This window comes from Dermochelys coriacea, chromosome 8 (genome assembly GCF_009764565.3).
Source record: "Dermochelys coriacea isolate rDerCor1 chromosome 8, rDerCor1.pri.v4, whole genome shotgun sequence".
In the NCBI taxonomy this organism is placed as follows: Eukaryota; Metazoa; Chordata; order Testudines; family Dermochelyidae; genus Dermochelys; species Dermochelys coriacea.
The window spans coordinates 2,465,821-2,489,198 of NC_050075.1; the positions used below are offsets into that span (position 1 = coordinate 2,465,821).

The window sequence follows — 23,378 nt, forward strand, 5'->3', positions numbered from 1 at the left end:
AATGAAGCCATGAATGCATGGGAAACAAATTAACTGGTTTTTCTTTATGCTTTGAACTCTTTGCATAATGCTTCTATGTAGTGTATGTTTATTTTTCTTCAAATAATAATGTTAAAATATGTCTAATTCAATTATTCTCTGCATTAGATGAATGAGTTTTCCTTGGTGAAGAGTTCTCCTAAACTACCCCAAGCTATGAGTTCCATATGATATTTGAACAGGTTCTTTTAATTGCTGATATTAAGTGTCGATCATTCTGCCATAAGTTGGCAGCATGGCTAGAGAAACAAATTCCTCTCTCAGATACATCAGACAGTCATTCAATTAACCACCAAAGTTTTATTGACACAGTAGGAATTCATTATGTGAAATACTAAAAAAATAAATAAACAACCCCCCCAAAAAAACCTTCCACTGTCTGGTTTAAATAAAAAAGAGGGGCAGGGACTTTTTAATATGGTTGATTATCTATATGTCTGGATTATAATGATCAACTCAATGATTGAAATTATAGTGATGGTGGAAACATTTTTCTCAAAAGTTTAAGCAGCATTTTGGTTGAAAATCAAGTTGGAGGTGGAAACATGAAAATAATGCACACTCATGTCCTTATTTCCACAGACACTGTGTGTATTTTTTATTAACCCCCTTTGATTTTATGAATTATGGCTTTAGATTTTCTGCATAAAGAGCTCTGTGGCTTATTCTGTTAGAGTTTAATTTGAAAGAAAGTTCTTCCTCAAGGGTTTAAGAAGTAATTCATAAAATGGTAAGAATAATAAATATTGTGCCTTAACTCATAGATAGACAGATTTTGTACACTTGGGTGTAATTTTAGTTAATTCACACAAGAGACAGGTTGAAAGTTTATTGTTTGGAAGTGAGAAAAATGGCTTAAATCTGATATTTGCAAAAATGATTATATTAGCTTAAATGAAAATGCTATTCTGTTAACAATTTCAATACGCATTACATTTGGAAAAGTATTTTAATAAAAAGTTACCTGAAGTTCATTACAACTTAAGATATATAAGTGAGGGGAAAGTACTTACTTTGATTTATATGTCTTTTGGAGGTGTAATTATTGGCTTTTTACTCACCTATGTAAAACAATATACTTTTGTAAATGGATTTCTGGCCACTTTACTCCATTTTTTTTAAACATAAAAAGTAAGCACTGTCAATCAAATAATTTTAAGGTTTATTTCCTCTTTAGAAATGATTGATAGCCTTTTAGATTTACAAGTTGACAAGTTAAAGGGTTCTATTGGTATAATTATGTACTAAATTCATAGTCTTTCAATTTAAATGTCCTTTTAAAACCACAAGATTATCATACCTGTATTTTGAAAAGTGGGCCAGTCAGTTCGGGTTGGTATACAAATTACTTCCATTAGCCTTGGGACCTATTTGAATTTCATACAGTTTTTAAAGTTATTAGTACTTTCAATAGTACTTTTAAAAATTAGGGTAATGGGAATGCATTTTACGTACAATATATGGTAACTTGTTTTTAATGTATGGATGGATGTCAAGAATATAAATACTGACTTAATTGCTCAATCTGAAATTATGAAAAAATCTTGATCCCCTGCCCTCCTCTACTTTATATTAGGACACTGGGAAATGGAGTATATGTGTGGTGGAGTTCGGATGTAGAGGACAATCCAGCTCTCATTAAATATAATGCCAAATCCTTCCATTAGGCCAGAGTCTGATCTCGTGTGTTCACCGGTGTAAGTGATGGAGTTACTACAGATTTTCACCAATGTAAATGAGATCAGAATCTGGCCCATTTCGTTGGCATTTTGATGTAATGGAGCAGGTCTGATTCATAACTGGAGGCAAAAGTTTAAAGTTGACCAAAATTACAAGTGAACTGAGTTTACTGGTATAAATTTGGAGAAAAATGGAGGATGGCCATGGTCAAATCTATGGTGAGACGAGCAACTCAATTTTATTTTGCATTGGGTCAAAGATAATACAATTCAAATAGTTAGAGACTGAATAAGATGACAGACAATAAATGCTGCTAAGGACCTGCTCCTGTAAATGGCTAAGCGCATTCTCCATCCCCACTGAAGAAAAACTGAAATCAGTTGAAGTTAAGGGTGCTCAGCACCTCCCGGGAAGCACTTTGTACCTTGTGGGATTGGACCACAGTTACTCTTTTTTTGGTTCTCCAGTTTAGAAAATAGTCCCAGGAAATACTCTATGGATTTCTAATGTGTTGAAAGTGTGGGAAGATATGAGAAAATGACTAGTACCTCAGAGAGGAATTTCAAAACTGGCCTCCATTTATAATATCCCAGAACTTAGTAACTACTTTCAGAAAAGATGGAGAGGGGGCAAGTGGGAAAAAACTAGATTGCCATGCAGAAGAAATGTACTTGACAGAACCTAGCTAAAATCTTTTAACACAACTGCAAGAGAAATCTCTATTAGAACTGTAGGGATGTTGTTTAATGTCTCACAGTTGAGCTATTTATAATAAATAATAATTTATCAGAAGAATTAAATACAGTTTAAGCTAGACGTATCTGCAATGAAGGGCAGTATAAGGAAATTGCTAAATAATGAGATCAGTGGTTTAAAAAATAAGTACATTGTGTCTAGATTTTTCTACAAAATTACATGGCAGTGCTGACAATATGAGGCTAGACTGGGAAATGGAAACAAGGAAAATATCCAGAGGACTGGAAGGCTGTTATATTACCTGTTCTCGATCATGAAGAGAAATAGTATGCTTGGATGTTTCTGCATGTCAGTCTAACAAAACAACATAGATGCAAAGTTTATAGCAGGATATAGACTCATAGAAATGCAGAGTGGAAGGGACCTTGAGAAGTCATCAGGTCCAGCCCCCTGCACTAAAGCAGCACCAAGTAAAGCTAGACCATCCCTGACAGGTGTTTGTGTAACCTGTTCTTAAAAATCTCCAGTGATGGGGATTCCACAGTCTCCCTTGGAATCCTATTCCAGTGCTTAACTATCCTTATAGCTAGAACATTTTTCCTAATATCTAACTACATCTCCCTTGCTACTAAGCCCTTTTCCTTCTTGTCCTGCCTCCAGTGGACATGGAGAACAATTGATCACAGGCCTCTTTAACATCCCTTAATATAGCTGAAGATTGTTATCAGGTCCCCTCTTGGTCTTCTTTTCTCAAGACTAAAACATCCAATTTTTTTTAAACTTTCCTCATAAGTCAGGTTTTCTAAACCTTTTATCATTTTTGTTGTTCTCCTCTGGACTCTTTCTAGTTTGTTTACATCTTTCCTGAAGTGTGGTGCCCGGAACAGGACACAGTACTCCAGCTGAGGCCTCACTGGTAACACGTAGACCCCAGAATGTTATTAGCTCCCACATCACATTGTTGTGATCCCCAGATCCCTTTCAGTAGTACTACTATCACCTAGCCAGTTACCACCCCCGCCCCCAATTTTGTCATTGTATTGTGGAGGGATGCCCTAATACTTGGGGAACATCTTGTATTGAAAGACTGCTGGTCTGATGTTAAAACATTGTTGCAAGAGTTATTTCAGGGATACACCCAAAAGATTCCTGTTATGATGCTAGAGAAACTTCCTGATTCATTTTAGGTGAGTAAGGGTATGAGAATCTGAGCCTTTGCAAAATCAAATACCCACCTTAGAAATGTGGTTGCCAAGAATAAAAGAATTAAGAGAAATTGAACACCCTAGAGTGGACTAACACCTGGCCTATTTGGCAGAAGATTGGCTGTAGGGACAGTGGGATTGGTTAAAATCAAATCAGTGATATTACTTTTATACTATATGTGTGCTTACTGTAAACTGTAACTTACTGATGATGTAAAATAAACAGATATTGAAATGGCCTTTTATTAAAAATAAAAAACTCTGGCAAGATTCTTCCACTCTTACCCAGATTGAGTAGTTGTATACCCTACCTTCATGGCAGTCCCATTTTGCTTCTCATGGAGTAAAGTACTACTCAGTGTGAGTAAGAGTTGCAGAATCTGACCCTAAATCCATTGAAATGAATTAGATGGTGTGACTCTAGTCACAAGAAGATAATAGTCCTCATAATGAAGCCACCATAGAAGTCAATGCAAGGTGCATTCACAGTTCAGGACAGGTCAGAGACTGAAAGGGCAGGTGTTGGTTAGGAGAGGCCAAGATATGCTGACAACTGTGAAAGGAGGCTTGAGAGTGCCTGACTCTGGTTCCAGCCTGGCAGATCACTTAAACACATGCTCAAACTCTAAACATGCACTTAAGTTCCATTGACCTCAATGTTTTAAATTAAGTGTGGAGATGATAGAGACCCAGTACACCACGGTCAAGGTGAATGCAAGACGTCTTTATTTCCTGTTTTCACAGGGTCTTACCTCTGTAATGTGCACCCCCTAGTGACCACACTGAAGCGTGGTTCTAAACATTCACAACTAACACCATATTAAGCACTTGCTTGAATGCTTTGTCGAATAGGGATGGGCTGAAGCACATGCTTAAAGTTAAGCAAGTGCTCAGCTGCTGTGCTGAATCAGGACCTCTATCAGTGCTATTAATGCCACATTCTCAGGAGAATTTAAATCTTCCTCTTCCTCCCCTTTTCCTTCGCCTTGATGACTGTGGATAAAACTTTAAAAAGGCGAATGGTAATGTTAAATGAAATAAACTCGGTGGGCGTCAGTTCAGGTGTTGATAATTTGAGGACTGATCCTGCACCACTGAAGTCAATGGGAATTTTGCAGTTAACTTCAGTGAATGCAGAATTGAGCCCTTGCCATGACAAAAGTGCACAAAAGCACATGATCTCTACATACAGTTGGTACTGAATACATAATAGCATGTGAGAATGCGAGTCTCCTATCTTTGTCCTTTTGTCTTCCAATGAAAAGGGACTTTCCTTCTAACTTGAAAAGAGAAACAAATGAAATGCGGGGTGCAAAGCATTTATCAAATGAATTTATCAAGGCTTTCAGAGATAGTAATTGCTCCTTACTCAGAAGCTGTTTACAAAGCCCTGAAACTTTGCAGCAACCTTGTCACAGATACTTGAGCAGGAAGGTTTTGTTTCTTTTTAAACCAAAGCCTCAAAACTAACCTCAAACAGTGCTTGAAGCAAGACTTCACAGTCATTGCTGATTTAAGTAAAAAAGAGCAATGAGAGATTTCGCTCTGATCATTTTCTGATCTGGCGATGCATTGCCAATTGTTACCCAGCATGACTGAGCCTCCTTGCTTGACGTTTGTCATCTCATGATGTTTGTTGTTGTTGTTTCAGCCCTGAACGAACCCACCATTGACTACGGTTTCCAAAGGTTACAGAAGGTTATCCCACGGCACCCTGGCGACCCCGAACGCTTGCCAAAGGTCAGCACCAAGTTTTGTTGTTTTTTTAAAATATGGCAAAGGTGGGCCTTCCTAGTGTTTGTTTGAAAATAAGCACTTTGATCTTTACCAAAGGAACCCACCAGTCTTCCTGTTAATGTAATGTCCTGGTTTGGCATCAGTGGCAGCTCACATAAACACTCAGCCCAGAAGGTTCAACTAACAAACCTTCGTTGAAGCCTTCTGGGATATTTCACATGGCCTGCAACACAACTGGAACTAGTCTGTCCACTGCAGGTAATAATGTTCAGGAACGCTCTACACCAGCATGGGGTATTGTGGGTATTTGGGAACACAGGCCTTCTGTACATTTCAGCAAAGTTAGACCTGGATAGCTAGATGGCGTCTGTCTTAGCAGTGTCTAGTACTGCAGTCATATCTTGCAAAATTACCCTGAGAACTCTACCATTGTATAAATCAGAGGAGCACAAGCCACTGTGAGTATGTGTCATTTTCTGTTCAGCCATGTGTCTCCATTTAATATAATAATAGTACATGCAATTGTTTCAGTAACCCTGAAGTAATCAGATCATATCTACACTACAGAATTACGTCAACCTAAGTTACATTGGCATACAGCCGCCGCAGTTATTACCTCACTTGTGCACGTGCACACTTGGCTCCTTGCGTTGGCAGGGAGTGTCCTCACTGGGAGCGCTTGTATCGATGCAGAGTGCAGTGCAGTGTGGGTTGGTATCCCACTGTGCAACTTGCCACTATCCAGCACAGGGTGTTTGGGGAAGTTTTTGCAATGCCTGATGAGAGATGTGGTCAAGTGGCTTAACGATCAGGTGTGCGCCCTTCACAGTCATTGGAAAAAACATGCCATTGACTTCAGTCCTTGAACAGTAAGTGGTTGGGCAGAAGGGAATTGGGAAATTCCAAGTTTTATCCTGACACTGACTCCCTCTGTACCCATGTGTAAAATCCCTTGACTTTTCTGCATTAGTCTCCTGAGCTCTAATATTGGGATATCTCATAGCTCCGTTGTGAGCATTGATAGTGCTGGTGAAATGCTTTGAAATGGAAAAGAGTTAATAAGCATCATCATGTTATTATGTACTTACTATCTGTTGACACAGAAATGAAATTAGATGAGTTATTTTAAATGTCTTGTTAGCTCTCCATTCTCTTCGATTGGAAAGGCTTCAGGCATTGGTGCCTGGATTTTTTGTTTTGTTTTTTTTGCCCTTCCTTCCTGCCTCCTGAGAAATTAGAAGAAAACACGCTGTCCTGGAGCATCATTTTTCATTGGTTTCATTTGCCCTCAAAACACTTTTCTCCTACCTCTCTCTCCCCCCATCCGCATGATTTTTAGACAGGTTTGCAGCATGCTTTTGTACCTTGGACTGCTTCCTCAGAGGTGCAATCCTCCCTAGGGATAAACAGCATCCTACTTCTGCACGAGGCTTTTGTGACTGCAGCATAGCTCTGCAGCCAAGGATGCCCACTGAGAGAAGCTGTTTTCCAGAGAATAACAACATGGTTATGATGCACTCCGGATTTGCAAGCCTAAAGGGTGCAGAAGTTATAAGATTGCTATGGATTCAACTTTCCAATGAAATAGCAGGGCCTTGTTTTCTGTTTTTAAATAACAGATCAAATGTAAATTAGGGCCAAACATTTTCAGCTTGGGTTAGCAGATTTGATATTGCAATGGGCTATCAATCTCCTCTCTGGCACGAATGCTTATGGATGGGCTACTGCAGCATGTGCCCTCCTGGGCCAGTGGTATGATATGGCTGTGCAATTTGAGTTTGGGTCAAGTTTGGGTTCACTGCAGCTCTGCCCATGCCAGAATCTGAGCCCTAGCGATTTGCACGCTCCTAGTATGAAACAATGGCTCTTACTGCATCGGAAGAACCTAACCTTTTTGTATGGGAAAATCTAATTTTACTTATTCATCTACCTCTTCTGACACTCATCTCAGTTACATTATGGCCTTTCTCATTGTGACAGCAAGGAATCCACTAGAATAACTGGCAGCAGAAGTTTTTTGAGGTTCAGGTGTGAGAAATACTACAGAGAATGTCTGAATTTCTACCTTGTTAAAAGCAGCCCATGCATAAGAGCTGAGTCCACTAACCGCAAATTGCTTGAATTAGGGCTTTTCCACCACATGCTAGCCCAGCAGGCAAGAGGGCAGATTGAAAGGGGGAGCATTTCCTTCTCAACCCACAGGTTTGGCCCTCGCTGCAGTTCTTGGCCATGGAGTCCATAGTGGTGGTGTTTTTGCAGAGGTTCAGGATGAAATCTGGACTCGTCAGGTTTGTCCCACTTCTCGTGAGCTGCTAACTATTGGCACCCAGGTGCAAATTTATTGGCTGTGCTGCCTGCATTATTTTTTTAACACACTCTTCCATCCGTCATCTTCTAAGAGGGCATAGTTTGCATTTCCTCCTCTGGGACATGAGAAAGAGTTGTTTTATGGTTAGTGCGTGGGGCAGAGGATCGGGATTCCTGAGCTCTTTTCCCAGCTCCACCCCCAGGCACTCTGAGCAAGCCACTTCACTGCACCACTGTTCCCTAGTGTTCCAGTCTGTATAATAAGGATGTTAATATTTCACAAAGCGTGCCTTGAGGTTTAAATAATTAATGCTCGCTGGGTGCTTTTAGATCCTTGAGTGAAAGGTTCCGGGGATTACCAAAATGTGGTCCAGGTAATCCAGCATTTTTCTGCCATCTTATGTGTGTTTCCTCCTACTTGACTGGTCTTCCATGAAGTCGCTAAATCAAGGGAAATCATCTTTTCTATGTTTCGGGTGTGATCTCAGCTTGTGTAAATCAGACAGTGAAGAAGTTACCAATTTCCTATTTCAAGGAATAATTGAACCCCTGGATGGAACCAACGTTCCTGTAAGACCCTAAAGGGAGGCAAGGGGCTTTGGCAGCTGCATTAGAGACAGCTTGAAGGTTCGGCCTCAAGTTCAGGACTCATTAATATGCCATGCACAGGGGCTGGCACGAGTCAGCTTCTGCATTTGAGGCACTGATGGTTCATTCCCAACACCATTTGCTGGCTCCAGAATCCTAATCAAGGAATCAGTGAGTTTGTGTGCAGGCTGAATGCTGCACGATGCTCTTTTGTAGTCATTAAAACGAGGCAAGGTTTGGCAGGATTCCATGGCAGGCAGTTGTCAGTGACTACTTAAATGAGAGTTGTGGGCCATCTGGCTTTGGATCTTAAGATGGACAGAAGCACCAAGAGGGAAGAAGGAGAATGGGAGGGGGGCAGAGAAGGGAATGGAGAATAGTGCTCAGAGCTTTAGATATTGCTTTTCCTATTTTTTAACCATTGCCATCCCAATGTATCAGCACTTCCTGTATATTAAGAGCCTTGTATGCTGTGCTTTTCCATAAGCCCCCCTCCCCCATACACACACGTTTCCATAACTGCCCTTAGGGATTGAAGGCCATTGTTCCATTAAAGCGTTATTGATGAAATAGACATCTTTTAAGAAATGGAAGCAGCTGTGGTCCTAGTGAGAGCGTGATGCTGACTCTTAGTGCACGCTCTCTGCTCTGCAGGGCTCCAAAGGAGGAATGTAGCAGCAACATCTGTGGCCCCAGGGATTGTGATATCCTACTGTAGAGCTTTGGTCTCCTCTTGCTTTAAAACTGCTGGACCAGCTTTTCAAAAGTGCTTGGCGCCCACCCAGCAACTGCCATTGAGAACGACAGTGAGTTCAGACTCTCTTTCCCCACCGTTGGTTACAGGAGGTGCTGCTGGGTGCTGAGATTCATGGAAAATCTGGCCTGATTTTTTTTTTAAATGTAGAGTTTCTGGAGAAGCAGGAATGGAAGCTGGTGTGGGGGGATGGAGAGGTAGAGCAACCGGCTGTGTGGAGGAGGCTTCTCCCCTCATGTAGAGGGGCAGATCAGGGGAAAGAAGCCAGCTGACAAGAGGGGTCACTAACAGATGTGCCCGGACACACATTCCACGAGCAGACCCAGTACTGGGGTGGTGGAGGACACCCTCTAGCCCTGGAGGCAGCTCAGGCACCTGGGGTAAGTTGGGTAGAAATCTTTCCTGGTCAACATGCCCGGGAGGCAGATTGCGGGGAGCAAGAGCTCTCCATAGAGAAATAAAGAGAACTAGTGGGATGCTAGACCTGAGGGATTGTATCACAGTCCCTAAGGTGGAGACTGGAGAAGGCCCACTCCCTGGGTCTGGGAAATATGTGTGTTTGTATGTTCGATCACTTTCTCTGTCACACTCACACACTCACATCTTGGTTCTTGCACACATGTTTGGTGGAAATCTGTAAAGAGGTTTAAATCACATGCACATTTATTTATTAAGGTTTCTTCATGCTTTGTACCACGAATCTTGAAGATAAATCTAGGGCAGGCACTGAGAGATTCTGGAGCTATGCTAGCAACTTCACAGATAGTTGTAAAGCAGGTTCCATTATGAGGTAGATTTTAAACACCTCCTTCCTCACAGCTCTCACACAGCAACTTCCCACGCATAGTCTCCTGCCTGGGGCAGGGAGCTGGGGATGATGGGGTTCAGCTGAATTGGCCTCTGGTTGCTTTTGACTTGCAAGACTTTAGGAACAAAGAGTTTTGGCCATACTGACAGGGCGTGGGACTCTATTCTGGGAAGCAGTGACTGAAAAAGATTTGGAGGTTGCGTTAGATAATCAGCAGAAGCTGAGAGCTCCCAATGTGGTGATGTGACTAAAAGAGCTAATGCGATCCTGGGATACATAAACAGGAGACTCTCGAGTAGCAGTAGAGAAGTTATTTTACCTCCGTATTTGGCACTGCTGTGACATTACTGGAATATTATGTCCAGTTTGGGTACCCCCTATTCAAGAAGGATGTTGGTAAATTGGAGAGGGTTCAGAGAAGAACCACGAGAATGGTTAAAGGATTAGAAAGCCTACTGTGTAGTGGTAGACTCAAAGAGCTCAATCTATTTAGCCTAAAAAAGAAAGGGCTAAGGGGTGATTAATTACAATACCTACATGGGGAACCAATATTCAATAATGGGCTCTTCAGCTTAACAGAGAAAGATATAACAATGGCTGGATTTTGAAGCTAGACAAATTCAGATTGGAAATAAGGCATACATTTTTAACAGAGAGTAAGTAACCATTGGAATAATTTAGCAAGATGTGTGATGGATTCTCCATCATTGACAACTTTTAAATCAAGATTGGATGTTTTTCTAAAAGCTCTGCTCTAGGAATTATTTTGGGGTTCTTTTCTGGCCTGTGTTCTACAGGAGGTCTGATGAGATGGTCACAATAGTCCCTTCTGGACTAGGAATCTATGAATGGAAAAAAGATTGTCTGTAAAAACTTGATGCTTATTTTATACATCACTCCTCTGTGCAAACTAACACAAAGTATGTTTTTTTTGTCATTGTTGGCAACTGCAGGCTACCACTATACTTAAGATTGTGATTGCTCACTAGGTATGTGAGAAGCAAGTGTATCTACGTGGCTTATCTTCCCACTAGGGGTCAGAGATCCTACCCTCCTGATACAATCCAGCAATCCATCTTTAGCCTGCTTGTCCTCCGCTGCACACCGTATCCTCGGAACAGGGGCTTTATTTCTGCTTATGTCCCTGTGGAGGAGAAAGTGGAGCTCACAGCAGTCTCTTTGCCTGTCAGGCAGTATACCACTGCCAGGTTCCACCTTCCTTCATGGACCCTCTCCCATGCCAGTCCCTGAGCCATAAAACATAATCTAAGGGGCATTTCTTCTTCCTCTGCCAATTCAGCCTGTGTCCTGTACAAGGCACCATTAGCAATCAGTTGGGCACCATCTACAGGGAGCCCTTCCCAGCAGGAAACTCCACAGTACAATGATTTACCCTGAATCCATCCTGACCTAGATCCAGATCAGAGAAACCTTTGTACTGAACAGACGCTGGAGGGGAGGATGTGGATCATGGGACCACAACCTACTGTTGGACTCCCTATGCTGACAGTGAATGTGTAAGATGTGATGACTGTCTCTAACCACTAGGCTGGTACAGGGCCGTGGGAGCAGAGCGAAAGCTGGTCCTGGCACCTTTGCACGGATTTTCTGGAGTTCTACACTGCTATTTATACCAGTACTCGGGGGGTTGGGCAGTGTACATCGTCTACATGCTGCCATAAGGTGTGTGCAGGGTAGACATACCCTTGTGGGAGATGTTCAAAACCACCAAGATTTGAGTAGTCCAATGCCTTAGGCAGCAGCTTTGAAAACTTTCAGCCTTAAAGGGCACTATCCTGATCAAAGTGTTGCGGTGGGGTGTGGAGTTTTCTTTTTCTGGGACTATGTAGGGTCTGAAACACAGGAGAGCTCAGAAACAGTGAAGGGCAGAGTCATATACACATTTCTGGCAAGGAGCCCTTACTTTTCCGAAGGTCAGCAGCATGTGTACACATTTCAATGAGTTTTCTTTATAATTGGGTCAGCATTTACTCAGCAAATGATTAGAGCAGATGGTGTCATTTAGAATCTGTGACAAAACTTGAATAAGTGCGGACTCGCAGAATGACATGGATCTATGCATCATTTCTTCACTCTGCCTGCCCGAGGGCAGGTTTCTAGATTGGGTCTGGACCCTCTAGATTAAATCAACCCATTCCAGATGAGTGACTTGAGCCACTTGTTAGAACAACCAATAAGGATTATCACTGTGATCTTAGATTCCCCTATTTTTTTTAAAGAAAACCTCAACAATGAAATGATGGAGGCAGGAGGACACTAACCAGGTAAACATGTTTCCTTCAAGCAGTAGCGCTTTTAGAGAAAATAAACCCCAGTTTGAGGAAAGTAACAAAAGCTGCATTTGTGTATTTTGCTCCATGGAGCTGAAAATATCTTGTAAATTGATCCTGTGGGAGTAATAAATACACATTACTTTATCTTGTACTTCATGTCCTATACCCCTGAGTCTTGATAGAACAACACCACTTAATAGACTTTAAAAAAAGAGTAATTACAGTCATTGGTTGTGTGATTTTTCAGCCCTTCCAGCCCTGCCTGACCTTCTAATTTAGCTCACCGTGTCTAACTAATGCATTTATATTCATCTTTTATGAAGCATGTGTAGTACAAAATTGACTTTGCAGTCTTTAGCAAGCTGTCTTACCAGGTTTAGGATCTGGTTAGTACTGTGAATAGTGTATGTGCATGTGTGAACGTGTGTGTAAATCTTGCAATACTTATGCTTCCAATTAATTATTTTTGATCCTTTTGAAAATATAATACAAAGTATTTATTCCATTTCCCCCTCTCTCCCCTTTAAAGCTTTTATACATTCCAGCATTATATATAGCTAAACATGCAGGCAAAAAAATGCAACTGTTTTTAAAATGATTACCACTAATGTTTCTGCTTGTCAGAAGTGCTTAAATTTCCCTGCGCTTTATCTAAAAACTTAGCACTGTTACCTTTTAAGAATTACAAATTTATAAGATCTTACCAAGCTGATTTACAAACACAGCTGACAGTTTATGATGAATGATGTTGCAAAATGTGCAGTTTGTTTCTTTGTCATTTCTAGATATGTATCTATTAGGAAGTGGATTAAGAAAAGAAAGAGCCCCCTCTGAAAGAGCCCTGGAGCTACAGAGCACACACACAAATATCTCTCCCATGTTTCCTCATAACTTCCTACTCAGTGCACTCATCCCATAGAGCACAATTGTTCTCTGTGCATTTTCTTCCACCATATGGTATCCTCATTACCATACACTAAGGGTCCATATGGAGAACTTGTGAAGTGAACTGTATTCATTTTAACTGCCAGATGAGCAGCCTTTTGCTTTGCAAGCTTAGCTTAAGTCATCTGCTGTCTTCATGTTGTTATGGCAACACAGTACCAATAAAAAATTCTAATCTACTGTAAGTGTCTTGGATCACAGTATTTTAAGTGCCTGCTGTAACTGCCCTCTAAGTGAGGATGCTTGTTCTTTTAGTATGACAAAGGGTTATTGTCAACTCCAGCAGGTGGCAGTAAAGAAATAGTTTCTTCCCCCCCCCCCGCCCCCGGAAAAGTCATATAATTACAAAACAGTATATCACAAACATATTTGTAGGCTGATCCTCCAAATTTCATTGTAAGGTTAGGATCACAGCTAAAGCTCCTTCCATGCTGCAAATCACACACTGAACTGTGAAATGATGGTGGCAGCAAATACGTTCCTAAGGTTTTGCTGAGAGAGAGAGAGAGAATTAGACTGAAGCACCACTTCATTGGAATTTTGAAGCCTCCATAACCATGAAGCTGTTTTTGCTACACCCCTGAATTACTCATTCAAACACCATGCTAATTAAGAGTATCTTAAAGTAATGGAAGTAGGCAGCAACATCCTTAAAAATAAATCATTTTCACCTCTGCAGGCCACATGATATGTTGCATCTCTCTCTCTCTCTCTCTGTATTGAAAGTGAATGTTTGCTGTCTCAGTTCATCAGTTCACATTAGCCTCATGCTGAATATTTAAACACAGAACAATTTGAACGCACCATGAAGAGAGACAGTGACTGCGCTTTCACCGGGAACAGCAAGGGCTCATCTAATAATAATTTAGTAAATCAGCCATTTAGTGGCTCAGTTGTACACTGCATTGTGCCAAATAATATTCACTTCAACTGTACGCTGATAAAATTGAAATTCAGACCCAAGTTACACAGCTGTCTTTTGCTCAATGGGGAGATGAAATGGAAAATCGCCCTCCCAATAGAGTAATTGTGTTTAGTGATTTATCATAAATATAGTGGCATAGCAATGGAAACAGGAATTGGTTGTATATGGTACAATGTAGTCTAATTATGTTTTTATTGTTTTAGTTTCTAATGCATGGACTATTCAGCAATTCAGAGCTTGCCATCACATCTTCAACTCAATACGTATGTGGATGAGGAACAGTGACATAGCAGCACTGTGCCCCTTTAGGGGGCAGTGTAGATCGGTACTGCCCTCGCGGAAGCCCATGGGGCCATTGTATCATAGACCAGCATGATGTCCTGGAGGAGCTCTGGGAGTGCAGCTGCTATGGTACTCTTTCACAGGATGCACTTTGCCCCACGCCACAGAAGCACTGAAAGACTCGTTTAGTTCCTCCGCTCCCTGAATGCAGGGGGTACAGTTGTATGCTTTCAGCGCATTTTTTCCCTCCATGAACACCAGGGCCAAATCCTTACTCTCATAAATAATCCTTTCTTACTTGAGAAAAACAGCAGGATTTGTTCTCAACTGTGTTATTTTCAAACACTTCTGCAGAGAAGTCAGTACACAATTAGGCCGACAGAATTATATAGGAAATGGAACAAGCAGTGGTATACTCTCCTAGCACACATTCATATGAGGTTCAAAATATGTGTGCAGATTTGCAGTAACTGCCTATGCAATTCATGCACTAAAAACTGTCTCTTCATGTTAGCTGTACCTGTAGGGACCATGTTATAACCTTAGATGTAAGTGGCATCATCTGTTACTTTTGAGTAAGAAGCAGAATGGTTTGGGGGATTAATAATTTAGTTCTATATCTAGCTGTTCCACAAACTTTTTGTTTGACCTTGGACAAGCCTTGCCTTAGTTTCTCCATCTGTAAAATGGGGCAAATATTTTATGTAATATTTGTTTGTTTCAGTTACTTGAGCTCCTATACAGGCTCTGGGCCCTATACATATTTTATAAAAGCACCTTTCCTCGTCAGCCACCAAAGTTTTCCCATTCTCCACAAATAAGGTCCTTACCTCTCCACCTACTCGGTCAGCCTGGCCTGTCAGAAACAGCCTAGGAAAATAACTAGGCTATGCTGAGTGCAGAGATCAAGGCTCTGTGTGATGCAGGGTGTTGGGGAAATAATACCTACCTTGTGGGGGTGTTGTGAAATTTCATTCTTTCTTGTAATAAGGAACTTTGAGATCTTCAGATGAAAGGCATTCTAGAAGTGTGAAGCATTGTCAATGAGCCAGCCTACAGTTACCATTTCTAAACTTAGTTACAGGTGATATACAGTGGTTCACTCTCTGATATAAAATATGATCACTGCATATTTCTCAATTCTCACAACACACTCCAGTTGAGCAGCCAGAGAGCATCCTTCTTACCATCATGATGCCATTTAGCAGTGTGTGCTAGAAGCATACGGTGCCATTGTCATAATTCTTCTAAGAAATACAGGGCTTCACAATCTATACTTAACTGCTGACACTTGAAAACTCAGACATTTTGGTAAAATGAATCAGGCCTTAATGTTTCTTTTATGAGATCTCTTCTCATAGGAAGGAGGTTTGGCACCATTTGGAGATCAAGTATAGTGATCCATCATAGTAAAGTCAGCTGTCCCAGCCAGCTTCTCAGAGGTCACTCGATCGAACCAACAGCTCTTACAACTATATTATTGCTTATGGAACAGTAATTGAGGCACTATAGATAAAAATTACCTGGTCTAATAGGCAGTGAACAATTTGCTCTCAATACAATTATAAGCCAAATCATTCATTTCATAACACTTGGACTAATTTATTTGTTGACCTTTTAATATCCATAGCTCTTCAGCTGTATTAACGGCAACTCAGAAAAATCTCTTGTTCATTTTACTTTCATTGATTTTTTTTCCATTGAGGCAATAACAGTTGTTTGAGTACAGTCTTTTCTTTCTGTTGTAAAAGTCAATCATGTAACCTATGGTGATATACCTCCTCTGGACTGAAACATCTTCTAAGTACAATAGTGTACAATCTCATGCTATCTCTGTAAACAAGGGTATGCATTTTGGCTTTGTTTTCATGATAGATCTGTGTTCACATTAATATATTGGACAGTGGAAGATGGAGAAGGTACACTGGAATGTTATATAAAGCTGTGCCACCCTATGTAATGTAATTTTGTTTCATATACACAGTACTGAAGATACAGGAATTTCAGAAGTCGTCTTTATTTTAATCCCCACAGTAGGATGAGCTATAGGTCTGCTCATTAATGGTGATATCCTCATCATTTTATCTTGATATAGTATCTTAAGAACATAAGAATGGCCATACTGGGTCAGACCAATGGTACATCTAGCCCAATATCCTGTCTCCCAACAGTGGCCAATGCCAGGTATTTCAGAGGGAATGAACAGGTAGTCATCAAGTGATCCATCCCCTGTCGCTCATTCCCAGCTTCTGGCAAACAGAGGCTAGGGATACCATCCCTGCCCATCCTGGCTAATAGCCACTGATGGACCTATCCTCCATGAACTTATCTAGTTCTTTTTTGAACCTGTTATAGTCTTGGTCTTCACAACATCCTCTGCCAAAGAGTTTGACAGGTTGACAGTGTGTTGTATGAAGAAATACCTCCTTTTGTTTCTTTTAAACCTGCTGCCTATTAATTTTGTGTGGTGACCTCTAGGTCTTGTATTATGAGAAGGAGTCAATAACACTCCCTTATTTACGTTCTCCACACCAGTCATGATTTTATAGACCTCAAACATATCCCCCCTTAGTCATCTCTTTTCCAAGCTGAAAAGTCCCAGTCTTATTTCTCTCTCCTCATACAGAAGCTGTTCCATACCCCTCATCATTTTTGTTGCCCTTTCCTGAACCTTTTCCAATTCCAATAGATCTTTTTTGAGATGGAGCATCTATATCTGCACGCAGTATTCGAGATGTGGGCGTACCATGGATTTATATAGAGGCAACATGATTTTGTCTTACTATGTATCTCTTTCGTAATGATTCCCAACATTCTGTTAGCTTTTTTTTGACTTGCAGCCCAAAGGACTGCCAAGCACTTTGCAGACTGGAACTGGTCAAACTTTTCTAAATTTCAAGTTTTTGACATTTCAACTGGAAAAATATCTTGGCTCTATTTGATCATTTTCATTACATTTTTGGGGTTTCATCTTGCCTGATAGCTGTCTGAAATATTTTGACATTTGAAAACAATTATTGAATTTCTGAGATATTTTGGAAAAGCAGTAAAAATTTTGAAACATTCCTGTGAAATTTGTTGCTGGTATTTTTCCAATCAACTCTGAGAGCAACTATAAAACAGTGATTGTTTCATTCACCACTGAAAATGGAGCCTTGTCTGGTATGAAATGTGATACCTATTTTCATATCACAGAGCCGTCAAGGGAACTATACTTTATCCAACTGAAATCAGCTGGCAGGAAAAATTTAATCAGAAAAATGTGAATGGTAATTGTGAATCATTTAAGAACACCTTATTAGATGCCCCAAAAGCAATAATTGAGGAAGAAGGCCACGCTTGTTAAAAAAACCAACCCGGTTTAGAAAGTAAGTGAACGCAGCTATAAAAAAACAAGTGTGTGTGTATATGTGTGTGTATATATAACAAATGGGGGAGGGGAAGGGAAGTTGACAGTAATGAATATAAATCAGAAGTTAGGAATTGTAAAAAAAAATGATAAGGGAAGCCAAGAGACACAAGGAGAAAGTTAAGGACAATAAGAAGGAGTTTTTAAAGTATATTAGAAACAAAAATAATCTGGACAATGGTATTGGCCAATGACTAGATGGAAATGGTAGAACTATCAATAATGCAGAAAAGGTAGAAGTCTTCAATAAATATTTCTATTCTGTATTTGGGCAAAAACAGCTCATACAGTCTCATTGAATGGTGAGCATAGAATCAGAATATCAGGGTTGGAAGGGACCTCAGGAGATCATCTAGTCCAACCCCCTGCTTAAAGCAGGACCAATCCCCAACTAAATCATCCCAGCCAGGGCTTTGTCAAGCCTGACCTTAAAAACCGCAAAGGAAGGAGATTCCACCACCTCTCTACGTAACGCATTCCAGAGCTTCACCACCCTCCTAGTGAAAAAGTTTTTCCTAACATCCAACCTTAACCTCCCCCACTGCAACTTGAGACCATTACTCCTTGTTTTGATAACACCCGTTCCATTCTACAAGTATCTGGAGGATATTAAACAGATGCTACTAAAGTTAGACATTTTTAAAGCATCAGGTCCAGATAACTTGCATCCAAAAGGTTTTAAAAAGCTGGCTGAGGATCTCATTGGACTCTTAATGTTAATTTTCAATAAGTCTTGGGGCACTGGGGAAGTTGCAGAAGACTGGATGAAAGCTACTGTTGTGCCAATATTTAAAAAGGCTAAATGGTATGACCTGGGTAATTACAAGACTGTCAGGCTAATGTCAATCCTGGGCAAGATAATGGAGCAGCTGATACGGGGACTTGACTGATAAAGAATTTAAGGAGGGTGATGTAATTAATGCAAATCAACAAGGCTTTATGGAAAATAGATCTTGTCAAACTAACTATGAGATTACAAGTTTGGCTGATAAAGGTAATAGTGTTGATGTAATAGACGCAGACTTCTGTAAAGCATTTGACTGGGTATTGCACGAGGTGTTTAAGGGCCTATATTTGGGGGTGGGGGGAGTCTTTTGTTTCCAGTAAGCAAGAAAGTTGAAAAAGTCTTTTAACAAGATAAGCTAGGAAGCACTTCACTGAAGTAGTTCTGCTAGAGCTAAAGCCTCTTTATGCCATAAAGTACTATTAAGTCCTTTGAACACATAGTTGTAAAATATAATTGTTACACATTTGGCATTTTATGCTTTCCTAGAAATTACCACTTGGTATCTACACCTAATCTACGTTCTTTCTTTTCATTTCAATTGGGTCTGAAGTGGTCCTTCATTGTAATGAGAATGCCCCTTTCAAGAGACTTTTTTCAATTATACTGATGATAAAATGTAAGTGAACATACTCATTTGTAGGGGTTATGACTGAGCAGTGTTTTAACTGTAATGCTAAAACCGATCAACATTATTCCAGTCTCTATTTCAACATTTTTATGCACTCGCTCTGGGCAGAACATAGTGGAATATCATTGTAGGTCAAAATCTCAGTGCTGCTTATTTTTCACTTTTCATTCCACCATTAAAAGCTAACATGTACTCCAGTGCCTAACCAGAAACTCTTCTTATGGTAGATTTACAACCCAAAAACTCTTCACCGTTGGACCAAAAAAGTGAAAATTCCTCTCATCTCAGTACTTCATACTTACGTTATTTTTATTTTAATTAAAATTGTTTTACGGGGATTTTAAATGAATTCCATATATATGAGTTTATATCTTGTTTCTGGAAAATATCTAGTCAATCATACAGGTTTTTTATATCAACAGCAAATATTCATAAAGATAAATACACCAATAAAAACAAAATTCAGAAGATGAAATAATTAAGTAAAAACCAATTCATATATAATTAACACTTTGAATGCCAGATAGCTATACTGATAGACATTAGCTGAGGATCTTGCCTTGTAATACTAATTATAATTAGATTCTTTTATAGACTTAAATCCAGTGAAGTGGACCATGTCACCCACTACACTTCTGATTTGACCTGGAGGGCCAGCATTTTAAAGGGGATTTGAACCTGGCCTCTCGGTGCAAACAATTGTGCATGCAAGTGATAAAATAGAGATTTCAACCTACTTGATTTGCAAGTGCAAATATGTTTCACACACACAAAGAAGTTAATCATTTCTCTATATTCTACAATGTACACCTGCAAAATTACAAGTCTTATCTGAAACTTTGGCCCCAAGTATTTTTCATAATTCTTTCTAATAGGATATACAAATTGCTTCCAAGTAAGGATTATGAAAGAGCTAGCCCTGTATTTTTAATCAAATGTCTCACAATACAATGTCTAGGCACTCACAATGCCATTCCTATCAAATTCTCTTTATGTTTACATAAGTCCATGCCCTCCAAATAATTCAAAACATTCTTATTCTTCCATAAAGGAACTTTGACAACTTTACAAAAATACATAGGGTATAGAATGATCAAGATAAGAGCAAGATTAACACTTTTCCTTTTTGGCCACTCTCATCTGCAGCTGTTTTTAAGGAATTACCATTGAGAGTACCTGATTTAAGAGCTATCAGGAAATCTTACAGATGTAAAAAGGAAAAGCAAACCTTAAAGTCTCAATAAACTCAGTGAGCAACATCTGCTTCAAAATATATTAGATGCCAATACAAATAGTTTGGGGTAAATTTTCAAAGCAATGAGGTTCAGAGCTGATTTTGCATTGTTTTGAAAATGTACATCTGCATGCATCACCCAGTAAATGCAAGTGCAATGCATTGTGTGAAATGAATTTAAAATATAGCTATTCAAATCCTTTAAATTTCAGGCAGAAAAAAGATTCTAAACTTTAGCAATACTTGGTCCAATTATGCTTTCAGCGACACTTATGTAAATGAGGAATAACCCCATTGCAGGCAATATAAGTTAGAATCGAATCAGGTCCACTGTATTCTAATGGGAGCTGGGCATTCTCTTCAAGGAAGATGGTTGTGTTCTGTGAGCCACTGAGTTGAACACTCCTGGAGTTACCCATTTTTGATTTGGACACCATTTACCTTGTGTTCCAGTGACCCACTAGGGGCACCCAAGGTTTCCTTCCTGGCAAATTAATCATGGTATGGAAGATTGGATTGCATAATTAAGGAGATGGAGTTGTTGATAGAGTCCCTACCTTCTAGAGATCAGTGGTAGCGCTTTCTCTATAATATGAAAAATTGTACTGTTTCCTAATCTTACCAGTGTTTCAGACTGATATTCTATGGAGGATATCCTTCTTTACTTCCTTGCAGTGTGTTCTTTTCCTGATAATCAGGAAAGAGAGACTGTAAAAGATGCCAGAGAATCACTCAGCTTCTGATGATGGCAGTTCCTTCAAGTAACAGTTAACAAGTTCCAAACAGGATGGACATCTTCCAGCTCAAGTAATATAAGATCTGGATGGATGGAAATATAGTGAATGGCAGCTACTAGCTAGATGATCTAGATGGATGAGAGGCTGACCTCATGGATTAAAATTTGACATCACTAAAGAGCTCTGGCTTTAGCTCACAGAGGTGGATGTTGCTCAGACTGTGAAGTAATCTTTGTGTGCAATAGAGAATAAGGTAGAAAGAGACGGGGGGAGAGAGAGGGTGGGAAGCTGCTCCAGTGGAAATCTTGCAATTGACTTTAATAGGAGCAGAGGTAAAACCATAAACTGAGAAGAAGGCTTTGGGGCGGGATGCAATATTCATGTGTTTGAACAGGAGAGGCAAAGCCCTGCAGAAGGGGAATATCTTGTGGAGAAAGATGAGAGTTTAAAATGTCATCTTGGCAAAGATCTCCAAAGAGAGGAATTCGTACTAGCAGAGTGATATTTGGTACTAAGTTTTCCCCTCTAGACACCTTCTTCTTTTTGACTTAGAGACCTACCACCAACAAAGACTACCTCTGCTCTTAGTGATGGAGCTATCCTAATTACTTGCCAGATACTTCAGTTGATGATAATATACTGCAAGCAGCCATGCTCTCAAACATAAGTATATTCCAAGGGTCCCACATTACTATCTACCCAGACTACATACCCCAAAGTTCAACATCTTTACCAGCAGCTGGGTGTGTGGCCCATTATTATAGCTCAGCCAAACCCCACCTGGAATGTAAACACGTGTTTTTGATTAATAAGGCAGGCCAATACTCTTCTGGTATCTAGGGGTGCTGAATTAACAGGAGGCATAGATAAGAAGATAAACTCACAAGAATGGGCTTACGGACTGTCATTGTTATTTTGTTTCCTCTTTTTGACTGTAGTAGTTGCAGCTAAGAACTTTTTGAAGAGGGTGTTTTTTCTCTATTACTATGGATTTGTCACTCTTGTGGTGTCTTCATCATTGAGTCTCATCTTTTATGGCTAGACGTCTGCATGCTTTTGGATTTCAGTGTTCATTCTTTTTGATGCCACATATAGGCTTTCTATATTTTATTTATAGGCTTGATTAATTGTGGAGCAGGTGGGTAAGGTCATGTATCCGTGTTTTTAGTGCCCTAGAGTTAGGCTGTGATCCTCTGTTTGGGTGGAAGCTGTTGAGACTGTTAAAGCTTGGAAAAGCCAGAGTTCTAGTCCCAGGGTGGGCCTTATGTGCTAGAACGTGCCATTGGAATTTAGCAGCAAAAGCATGGTAAAATTCCATCCTCTAGTTGATATTAAGCTGTGCCTTTTTGTCTCAGACATTTTTTCTACCCGTTGGCTTTCTTCTTCATTTGCCCTCTGGTCCTTATAGCAGCTATTCTGTGTTCATGTCTTCAGCGGAAAGACTCAGTTATGGAACATGGAAGTATTTTTCCCTGATTTTGTTTGTTCTTCAGTCAAGTTTTAGTTTCTGTGTGACTGTAACATCTACTCGAGGATATGTCCTGCCATTTTACACTGTTGTGTTTTTGATAGTTACAGTCCCATTAAATTGGCACATTCCTCTCATTTTTAAGTGGATTAAATCTCTTTGCATTTTGAATTGCTTGTACAAATGATTTTTCTTTTCACATGCAAATGTTGAAAACACTAAGATAAAGAAATGGGCATTGTATAGATCTGGAGAGATGCACTGAGTTCATGGACATCCATAGAGATGGCAGCTGTAGTATGGCTTTGAGTCTCCTGTATGTTTAGCTAAAGGACTGGCAGTTCAGAATTGTGATGTCCTAACTGGCAGTCCTACTGGCTGTCTACCCAAACATCAGTTTTCTTTGGTGCACCTTACACAGAAAGGAGTTCTCATGCTTTATAACTATGTGTCTCTCACACACACATATTCTCTCTCTCTCTCTCTCTCTCACACACACACACACACACACACACACACACACACACACACACACACACACACCCTATGAACCAGAATACATATGTAAATTGTGAGGAAATAATACATCTATGTACATATTTTTTTAAATGTACAAACTGGTCTTAGCTCTAGCCCATTGTAAGAGTATCCATAGTAAGCATCACCTGCCACTTCATCCATCGCAAAATAGTAACAAGTAGTTAAGAATTTAATATTCATCATTTTAATCTGAAATTTCAGAATGTGACTTTTCAAGGGAAGAAGCTAATTGGAAACTTATACTCGGCATTTTAGCTCTGCATGTGGGTTTGTGCTGTCATTCCCATGAAATCAGGAAGTTAGGAGACAGAGCCA

General features: G+C 40.0%; 1 protein-coding gene across 12 annotated transcripts in view; it reads left to right on the plus strand.

Moving 5' to 3' along the window:
- The window catches only part of EBF1 (EBF transcription factor 1), a 334,576-nt gene that overhangs the window by 291,016 nt on the left and 20,182 nt on the right, over positions 1-23,378 (plus strand). For all 12 annotated transcript variants that reach the window (XM_038414384.2, XM_038414382.2, XM_038414385.2 and 9 more), the window contains exon 11: positions 5,272-5,360. In XM_038414384.2, the coding sequence (XP_038270312.1) occupies positions 5,272-5,360 (89 nt within the window). The remainder of the gene's footprint in view (positions 1-5,271; positions 5,361-23,378) is intronic.